The sequence below is a fragment of the Eptatretus burgeri genome, chromosome 16 (assembly GCF_056783735.1).
Source record: "Eptatretus burgeri isolate ZD-2024b chromosome 16, Ebu_testis_v1, whole genome shotgun sequence".
Taxonomy (NCBI): domain Eukaryota; kingdom Metazoa; phylum Chordata; class Myxini; order Myxiniformes; family Myxinidae; genus Eptatretus; species Eptatretus burgeri.
This window is the reverse complement of record NC_140976.1, coordinates 8,521,956-8,532,663: the sequence shown is the minus strand read 5'-3', so window position 1 is coordinate 8,532,663 and position 10,708 is coordinate 8,521,956. Positions and strand designations below refer to the sequence as shown.

The 10,708-nt window shown below is 41.5% G+C and overlaps 1 protein-coding gene across 2 annotated transcripts in view; it reads right to left on the bottom strand.

The window, feature by feature from the left end:
- Window positions 1-4,893: 4,893 nt before the first annotated feature.
- Window positions 4,894-10,708, bottom strand: part of LOC147010451 (protein mono-ADP-ribosyltransferase PARP8-like) — a 31,475-nt gene continuing 25,660 nt past the window's right edge. The window contains exons 13-14 of one of the 2 annotated variants that reach the window (XM_085860137.1): window positions 10,564-10,700; window positions 4,894-10,444 (exon numbers count right to left, since the gene is read on the bottom strand). In XM_085860137.1, coding sequence (XP_085716263.1) covers window positions 10,601-10,700 — 100 coding nt within the window. In that variant the 3' untranslated portion in view covers window positions 4,894-10,444; window positions 10,564-10,600. Of the gene's footprint in view, window positions 10,701-10,708 lie in introns of both variants that reach the window. The other variant, XM_085860140.1, reaches the window with a different exon arrangement.

Sequence of the window (10,708 nt, the reverse complement as noted above, 5' to 3'; positions counted from 1 at the left end):
AAGGCCGTTTTGGCCATGCGGTGGAATCTCAACTGATTATGGTGCGTGGGGGTTGGGGAGTGTTTGTTGCTTCCAGCCAAGGGTGCTGTTCAGCGCCCCCACCAAGGTCGGTTGGGTCTGGCGGTGGTGCCGCGGGTTCCAGACAGCGGGGGTCCGGCCTCGAAAGGTTTATCTGTTTCAGGTCTGCCTGGGGGCGTTTTTGCTGCGTAGTGCTGCTGTGCTTCTCCAGTAGCTCGCTTCCACGCATTATATGATGTGATGTGCTGTTATACTTCGCTGTTTTCATTTTATTTGCCTGATTATTATACCGAGGTTCTTCGTGTTGTCTATGCTTCTTATAATACTGATCATTTAATAATCATACTTTTAGGAGGGAGGAGTGTGGTGTAGTCATGCCCACGGGGAGGGGCATGATGATGATGCATGATGGGCGTGATGGTTGGAGGAGTGGTCGTGGTGGTTATCATATCTGCAAGGGATATAGGGTGTGCGCGCCGTCTGAGGCGTCGTAGCAATGCTGGAGTCGGCCGGCTCGTGAGTGTACCGAGTACGGAATAAAGGGGAGCCGCGGGCACAGTACGCCCGCGCTCAAACGTGTGCAACACAGCCCGGCTCGACTGTCCTTCCGCTCGTGCCTGCCTGCTAAGCATCTCCCATTTCAGTACAGTACAGATGCAGCAACGTTTTGCTCTGGCATATGCTCCCATACCTGACCTGATCCTCTCTATATTTTCATTCCACACAGCATCATTCCAATCACAAATTAATACAATACCATTAAAATACCAAATTACAAACACTGATGAGATAAAGAAAAATTGATGCCGTTCCCACGTGATTCCGAGTACAGACGAATCGGCCAGTGAGAAACGGCGGATACAAAACATTTCGGATGGATCGAAAATTAAAATCATAATTGTCTTGAGAAATTTATGAAACCTTCGACCCACCTGATGGATAAAAGTGGGGTTGTCCTATTGGAAACTCAAGATCACAATTGTATTGGGATATTATCAAACCAGCAAATGCTTCTGTTGATCCCGTGATTGTGTTTACGTCCAGATCAGGAGCAGTTTCGCACGGATCTAAGTCAAAATCATAATTGTATTTACATATTCATAAAACCTCCTTCCCTCCTCAGGACCCTGAAATGTTCTGCAGAAGGTTTGATGGGGCGATCCTCAAAACTGAGGAAGTAGTTCAGGGATGGATGGATGGACAGACACTCCTGCTTAATAATATACTGGATGACCCATGAACCCGTTGTGATAGCAGTTGATAAAAAAAATTTCAAAAAAAAAAAGGAGAAAAAAGATAGCTCCAGCGAACGATACCGCTGAGGTTGGTTGTATTGATAAAATTCTCCCGAAGAATACTTGACTGAATCGGGAATTGATATTTTTATAATTTTTTTTTTGCCCAATTTTAACAAAACTTGATACTGCACACCGCAGGCGAATGGAGAGTACGGTTGGCTGAAAATTTTTGCGCTATCATGTGCCATTTTTGGCTTTATTTTGGGAACATACATTCATACAAGATGAGAGTTTTAATAATAATATATATATATATTTTATAATTTTAATTCTTGTGTTACAATATAAGTTTCCAACAATCGTAACATTGTGAATCAAATGCAATCCACACCAAATGCAATGTCCTCTCCTTCAGCGAGGGTAACAAATCCACCCCAAGGAATGATCTTGAGACCTGAACTCGATCATTGCAAATGGTCCTGCTGGGAAGTACAGACACGATGAGGAATTTGAGACAGATTCAGGAGATATTTTAATTTTGGATCTCACTTTGCGGGTTCAGAAGGAATACACAAAGAAACCTTTCCTCGTTGGACATTTTGTCTCGTTCCTGTGTTGTTATTTCTGTTGGGAACCCTGGTGGTGTTGCATTTCCACAAGAGAAATAGAAGGTAAGTTAAATGATTGTTTTCTGATCCTTTATTTTTCTCATGTGTTTGGTCAGTTCGAAATAAAACAATTAATTGGTAATTCAAAAATTATCTGTTAACTTCATCTAATTAATCTATTTAATTAATTAAACAAGTTATCTCTGTTTACCACACCACATCTGTATTATCTCGGTTTACCACACCACATGTGTCTTGTCTAGTTTACCATACCACATGTGTCTTGTCTGGTTTACCATACCACATGTGTCTTGTCTAGTTTACCATACCACATCTCTCTTATCTCGGTTTACCATACCACATGTGTCTTGTCGAGTTTACCATACCACATGTGTCTTGTCTCGGTTTACCACACCACATGTGTCTTGTCTAGTTTACCATACCACATCTCTCTTATCTCGGTTTACCATACCACATGTGTCTTGTCTAGTTTACCATACCACATCTCTCTTATCTCGGTTTACCACACCACATGTGTCTTATCTTGGTTTACCACACCACATGTGTCTTATCGAGGTTTACCACACCACATGTGTCTTGTCTAGTTTACCACACCACATGTGTCTTATCTAGGTTTACCACACCACATGTGTCTTGTCTAGTTTACCACACCACATGTATCTTATCTAGGTTTACCACACCACATGTGTCTTATCTAGGTTTACCACACCACATGTGTCTTGTCTAGTTTACCACACCACATGTGTCTTGTCTAGTTTACCACACCACATGTGTCTTATCTCGGTTTACCACACCACATGTGTCTTGTCTAGTTTACCATACCACATGTGTCTTGTCTAGTTTACCATACCACATGTGTCTTATCTCGGTTTACCACACCACATGTGTCTTGTCTAGTTTACCACACCACATGTGTCTTGTCTCGTTTACCACACCACATGTGTCTTGTCTAGTTTACCACACCACATGTGTCTTATCTCGGTTTACCACACCACATGTGTCTTGTCTAGTTTACCACACCACATCTCTCTTATCTCGGTTTACCACACCACATGTGTCTTGTCTAGTTTATACACCACATGTGTCTTATCTAGGTTTACCACACCACATGTCTCTTGTCAAGGTTTACCACACCACATGTCTCTTGTCAAGGTTTACCACACCACATGTGTCTTATCTAGTTTACCACACCACATCTATCCTGCATAACTGTGTTGTCATGTACTGATCTCGAGTGTGTTTTTGTGAGCCTCGACGAAGCTGCTGTGCTCACGAATGTTAACATTACACATCCACATCCCGAATCATCTACTGAACTACCCAAGCGTGTGGAGTATTTTCCCTCCATAATTAACAATCTTCATTGTTCCCCATTATCAATCTTCACAGAGAATATTCATTAACAATGTAAACACCACCGACCTGTCTGGGATGGGGCAAGTGATAGACCCAAAGACAGCTTCATCATGCAAGATTGCAATAATCTTGAAGGCCTTGGTTTCCAGGGCATCAATCAGAACAAGATATGATGCAGCAGAGTCAGCCCACAGGGCAGAATGGTATTCCATCAAGCTGCAGATGAATGCCTTGAAGGTGGATCGGAGTTCAGGTATACGAAGGAAGGACTTTGTACGACGAAGGATGCCCAATCGTCGTGACTTTGGAAGCCAACTTTGAAATGTGGTTTTCCCAGGAAAGATCATGGCTGATAGTGAGACCCAGATGGTAGCGTGACTGAACTTCCTCAAGAGGGTTGTTAAGAAAGTAGATTGGAGGGTTTGGAGATGGTCCTTTCAGAGAGAGAGAGAGAGAGAGACAGAGATTTGTCAGGATTGACAGACATATTCCAAGTGTTTGATCATCTTGTGATTCTATGAAAGTCTGAAGAGAGGGAAGAGCCTGCTGCCTGCCTGTCTGAAGGATGAGGGATGTCATGGCAGAGGGTAAAGTCATCAGCAAATACATGAACAGGATTTTCCAGAGTCAGAGAGATCATTTTTGAAGATCAGAAATAGGACTTGCACCGAGAACACCGCTTTGGGAGCATTCCAACCTTGACAGGGAGAGGATATGAAAGGATTCTTTTGAGTTCCACACATTGGCTACGAGAGTAGAGGATGTCAGTAAGCCATGTGTCGAGTTGCAAAGAGTTTGGAGAGCAAGACAGGATGCCAGACTGTATCAGAAGCAGAAGATATGTCCAGAGAGACAGCCCTGTTCTTATGTCTGACATTGAGGGCCTTCATCCATTTTTGGGTGAGTAGAAGTAGCATGTCCAAGGCAGAGTGACCTGGTCTGAAACTAAATTGGTGATCTGGGATGAGGCTGTTGGAGAAAAGGAAGGATTTCATATCAACTGCGATGATGGATTCCATGACCTTGCTTTTGATTGGAAGTAGGCCGATAGGTCTGTAGTTAACAGGATAAGTTTTTGCACCATTGCAGGTAATGCAGTGATATTAATGGACTTCCAAGCAGATGGAAGATGACCGATGGCAAATGATAGGATGAAAAGGGCAGAGAGAGTGGATGTGCACAAGCAGCAGAGCAGGTTGTTAGGACAAGCGAGCTAATGCCGTCCTGTCCAGGAGCAGAGTCAGAGTCGAGGGTTGAAATAACTAAACCCACCTTCTCAGGTGCAAAAGACACAGAGTTCAGGAGTAGTTGTGTATGACAGGGAAGGATGGGTACTGAGAGTGAGGGATTAAGGGACATAAGATTTGGAAGCAAACCAAGAATTGAGGTATTCAACCTTCTCACGAGTTTTAAACTTGTCTCCCTCCTCTAAAACATGGTGGCACCTTGTTAAGTCCATCTTTGGTGTATGCTGCTGATGTGGATTTTTTTAACCCACCTTGTTGTGATCGTTGTCCTCCTGAAGGATTCTAACTGGCCGATTGTGGAATCCTATTTGACTTCAGACAGAGTTTATCGCTTGTCCGATTTGATTATAAAATCCTACAAAAAAACCCTATCGGCACTGATAAAACTGATGTCCACACAAGTCCTTCCTTGTGAAACAATTTATTTTCTAATTATACACCATACACTTCTCACCCTTGTACAATGAACTTAAAAATCCCCATTTGTTTGCAATATTATTTGGTTCTATTTCATTTATTCTTACTTTAGTTAACAGTTAGACCAACCCGATTCAATTCACTTCTACATTACATCAGAGAGTTTTATTCTAACTTGGTACTTGGTCAGTTCCAAGGAGTACAAGCCACTGAGAAACTATACTTCCTCACGTGCTTGTACTCCAAACTTTTAGATTTCAAAGCATTTTATACTTCCATGAGAGAGAGGTTGGGGGATATTCACCCAGACTGTAGACGTGTCCTTCAGACAAAAAGCCACTTCGTACATTTTCTAAGCAAAGGTTCATTTATCAGCTCGGTCACTCTGCTCCAGAACAACACATTTCTTATCATTTAGGGCAAAAGTCTTTTGGCCAGAAATGACAGCCAAATCAACTTGAAGCATAAAAGTTACATTTCTGAAACTCCATTTGTTACAATTTAAAATACATTAATATAAATTTTTCCCCCACACTCCCCCGTTTTTTTTTTTTAAGGAAAATTTGAATAATTTTTCTTACACATGATTACCATGTCCCATTCCTGAAGGAGAAAAGATTTCCATTATTCAAGTTCAATCAACAATGGCAGTGTGTTCTCATATCAGAAAATGAGTGAGTTTCCATTTAATTTATGGCCTGTTCATCAGCATGTGTCACACATTGGAAACATGCTACCCGAAGTCAGAAGATAAACAGGTCAGGGTGTGGATAGAGCGGCACCCAATGGGAAACACAATCGAAGCACTCCTTGAGCTGAGGAGAAGGTAGATGTGGGCAAGTACAAGTTTGGGCCAGACACTGGGTTGAAGGAGCGCAGTGTGGAATTGCAGGCCTGTCGTACATTGAAGCAACTACAGCAAGTTCACGATGTATTTTCAGAGCGGCAATCGAGAGTGTGGCTGAGAACATTCCTCCACGCAGGCACCACACAATGCCGACGTTAAGACTTTGCTCAACCTTCTCCTCAGTGGGTTTTTTCTTTCTTTTCCCACATTGCTCCATCTTATCTCAGGAAGGGGAGGCATAATCATGTGTTGAATGCTCAATCACCTAAATCTGGGTTCTCCCATCGTCCAATCTTTGTGTGGAAGTTCTTTTAGATGAAATCGTACATTGCTTCAAAGACTGCTTTCAACACTCCGAAACAAACAAAGCATCAATTAAACACCAATCAATAAACGTCATGGGCACATGTAGTTAGACTAGACTAACAAAGATTGTTATGGAAGCATTTAACTTGCATTATATGTCATATCAATATTTTAATCCCTTTCCTTGTTATTTCCCAAAACAACATGCTAAAATATCCAGAAATCCCAGTTGTGCGTATACTCAAAACATCCATCTCATTTGCTATTTCCATCGACATTTTAAATCTCTGACATTTCTCCATCTGTCCCCTTCTCTCTCACAAAAACACCAAACATGCTGCCATTTTTCCAATTCACATACACAAACCATCTATCACTTCCTCCGACCTTCTCAATTACGAATCCATTTTCTTTGATCAAAACAAATAAATCATTTTAAACAGTTGTTCAAAAATTGTCAAATCACTTGTCAAATCTGTTATCAGGCGAATATCATTTATATTGCAGCTCAAACACTCTGTCTACACATGCAGCTTCACCCTCCACAATCTTTATCCCAGTCTTGGAAAAGCATCTTAAACTTCAGACTAATAAACATCCAAACTCTCTTAAACACCTTTTTGGTCAAAACAAAATATTTCCTTTTAAAATCCATAAATGAAAAATTAAATCTTCAGCATCTATCCAATTAAATCATGAATTTACCTTGACTGAATCGATCAAAGGGTTACACTAGGTTGTTTGCCATTGCCTTCCCAGCACAATTTCAGGTAACCTCAACATTCGCAGACGAATAAAACAATATTTCAACGTCCATCCGAGGGAATCATCACTTATCTGTGAATTGCCCCACGTGCTAAACATCAACAAATCATTAAAATCATTCCAAATCACGTTTCTACATTTAAATCACATGCAGTATATCCACATTCACAATTGTTATTTCACAATTTATTCAAAATCCCGATGGTTGTAAAATAAAACTTCAACACTTTTTCCTAAATGGACTTCACTTTAAACAGATTCAGTCGAGAGGGTGCGCCACAAACACCAAGGAACGAGGTACAGGAAGTTCTCTCCACATCCAGTGGGAAGAAAAAGGAAAAAACTCTGACAGGCAAAACCCACAGTTTGCATTACTCTGTCATGGCTTCAACACATACACTAAACAGCATTGCATCTCGTAGACTCGCGTGTGATCACGTGACAAATACCAATCACATTTCTATCTCATCCTCTTGAATCTACATATGAATCGAATTTCACACCTAAAGCAAAGGCTCGAACAAAGACTCAGTGTAAAGATATATGCCACCCCCCACAGATCGAGTGGAGGGGGTCTCACACAGTGTAGTTTGTGACCTTCGCGTGGAAATACAACGCAAAGAATGGAAAACATGCCATTTCAAACAAACCCACAGCTCAACTCAGCACGAGTTAAAATATCGTCAAAATCCCAACAGAACACGTTTCATTGCAGTGAATATTGGACTCGCACAAGTTTCATTTTTTTTTTTTTTACTCTCAGTAACACATCGCATCTCAATGCAAATCACCAACCATGCTCCCAGTCGGTTAATCGTCTCCTGCACTCTACAAAACATTTCGTGCAAATCATTGCATTTACAAATCCATAAAACCTCCACACAATATAATATAACAAACTCACTGCCAACAAACTTCCAGTGAGTTCAATGAACAAAAAGTAACTTATAACTTACAAACAGGTAACTTATAATATTTATCTATTTTAACCCTATCTCGGCATCTCAGCCATGTCCTCGGCCTCTCTCTCACAGCCGGTCCGTATCAATGCAAACATGTGGCATGTCGCTTCATCATGCCCATTTAATTACGCATCTGGCTCCTCAACGAGCCTCTTCTTGTCATCTGACTCCTCTTCTTCTCCAGCACTTTTCTAAAACAACTACAGTACTTATTGTTTACTTTAAAATGAACTCCCTCTGCCGGATCCTCTTCTTTCTCTCAATAAAATTATCTGACAATGAACTTTTCTTTGTTCGAAATGCGTTACCAGCTCAGAGCGCTCTCCCTTACCTTCGCTCAAGCAATTGTCGCTCCTCCAGGCACTGCCTCCGGCAGATTAAGCACCTCCAGTCACGAGCACCGCACCAACGTCGGTTCGAATCCGAGTCACGGCACCAACTGATGTGGATTTTTTTAACCCACCTTGTTGTGATCGTTGTCCTCCTGAAGGATTCTAACTGGCCGATTGTGGAATCCTATTTGACTTCAGACAGAGTTTAACGCTTGTCCGATTTGATTATAAAATCCTACAAAAAAAACCCTATCGACACTGATAAAACTGATGTCCACACAAGTCCTTCCTTGTGAAACAATTTATTTCCTAATTATACACCATACACTTCTCACCCTTGTACAATGAACTTAAAAATCCCCATTTGTTTGCAATATTATTTGGTTCTATTTCATTTATTCTTACTTTAGTTAACAGTTAGACCAACCCGATTCAATTCACTTCTACATTACATCAGGGAGTTTTATTCTAACTTGGTACTTGGTCAGTTCCAAGGAGTACAAGCCACTGAGAAACTATACTTCATCACGTGCTTGTACTCCAAACTTTTAGATTTCAAAGCATTTTATACTTCCATGAGAGAGAGGTTGGGGGATATTCACCCAGACTGTAGACGTGTCCTTTAGACGAAAAGACACTTCGTACATTTTCTAAGCAAAGGTTCATTTATCAGCTCGGTCACTCTGCTCCAGAACAACACATTTCTTATCATTTAGGGCAAAAGTCTTTTGGCCAGAAATGACAGCCAATTCAATTTGCAGCATAAAAGTTACATTTCTGAAACTCCATTTGTTGCAATTTAAAATACATTAATATAAATTTTTCCCCCACACTGCCCTTCCATCCCTTCCGTCTCTTCAAATGGGACCACAGTCAACAACACATGTTGAGAGCAGAGGGTGTAAGATCAGAAAGGATGCCGTAGAATGTAAACGACAGAGAATTTCCAGCTCCTTTAGCTCTCTCAGGCATTCAACCTTCTCCAGCTCTTCCAGAATGGATATATGTGTTGTTTCAGTCACCCTCTCTTGCTTTAACTCCCAAATTCCAGGCTGATTGCATGCCTCCTTTCTTTGGTTCCTCTTTGCTACAATTTTTGTAATAGCCTTCCTGAGATTTTCTTGTGGAGAAGGAATGAATGAATACACATCGTAAACTTACCTGTGGGCTTTAAACAGCACTTTTAACCCCCCGGGGATCTTTGCCTGGCTGAGGGTTAATTATGAGCCATCACCGCCGCGCCTCAGCACAGAGCGCCATTTCCTGTGTGTTTTATTTTTAACGGCGATGGCCCCGCTTCACACAGGAGCAGCAAAGGCATCATTGGCTGGAAAGACGCCCACTGCTGTGTTGTTGAGAGAGTGTGTTTGCAGAGTTCTTGTGGATGGGAGTGAGGTTTTTTTCTGATTTCAATGAAGAAGGCAGCATTTCATGTGTTTATCCAGTTACACATTGGAACTCCTCATTAAACGATATCTCACTTACTGCAACTATATCATACTTCTCGCTATCTTTGGCCTCAAGCTCTTCCATCTTATTATTTAAATTCCTGGCTAAGTTAAAGGTATGGTTTGCCAAATAAAGATCTAAGCTGATAATGAGGCCCAAAAGCTTGAGTGACTGAACCTCTTCAATGGGATTGTTGAGAAAGTAGATGGGAGGATTTGCCAGATGGTCCTTTCAGAGAGACAGAGTGAGTTTTTGAGATTTTTCAGGATTGAAAGACATATTGAAAGTGTTTGACCAGCTTGTGATTCTGTCAAAGTCTGCAGAGGGAAGAGGCTGATGCCTGCCGATCTGAAAGATGAGAGATGTCACGGCAGTGTGTGGAGTCATCGATAAAGAGGATTGTCAGAGAGATTGTTGATAAAGATTAGGAATAGGACCAGGCCCAGAAAACTGCCTTGGGGCACTCCAGTCTTGACAGGTAAAGGAGATGAGAGGATTGCATTGAGAGCCACACGTTGGCAAGGAGAGTGGAGGAAGTCAGGAAGCAATGTGTGGTGTTGGCCTTGGATGCCATGGGGCAGATAATTTGGAGAGCAAGACTCTTTTATTGATGCCAGACCACTGATTGCTTGAGATATCTCAACACAGATGACCCTGATCTCATTTCTGACATTGAGGGGCTATATTTATTGATAAGAGTTGAACCAGCATGATCTTTACTTCACTTGAGATCTTTTCGACACACATGATCTTTACTCTAATCGTAAACAACCTTTGTCAAATCTTATCTGTTTAGTAAACCATTGACCTGTGATCATGTAGTCAGCAGGGCAAAACAATAACTCTCTCCAACCCTCCCCACACTCCTCTCCTTGAAGCTGAAAAACAAACGTGATTGGACAATCTTGTGATTCCATCAAGGTCTGCAAAGAGGGAAAAGGTTTCTGCCTGCCTTTCTGAAGGATAAGGGATGTCATGATAGAAGGTTCACACTCACCTTTTTGTTTCCCTTTGAGAATCAATGATGATGCACATTAAAGCCAATGCATATATGTGTTCATGATGTTCAGAATTGCATTTTCTGTCTGGATATCCTGTGTGTTGACGGAATCTGCAGTGTCTTCATCTTGATACCTGCAAAG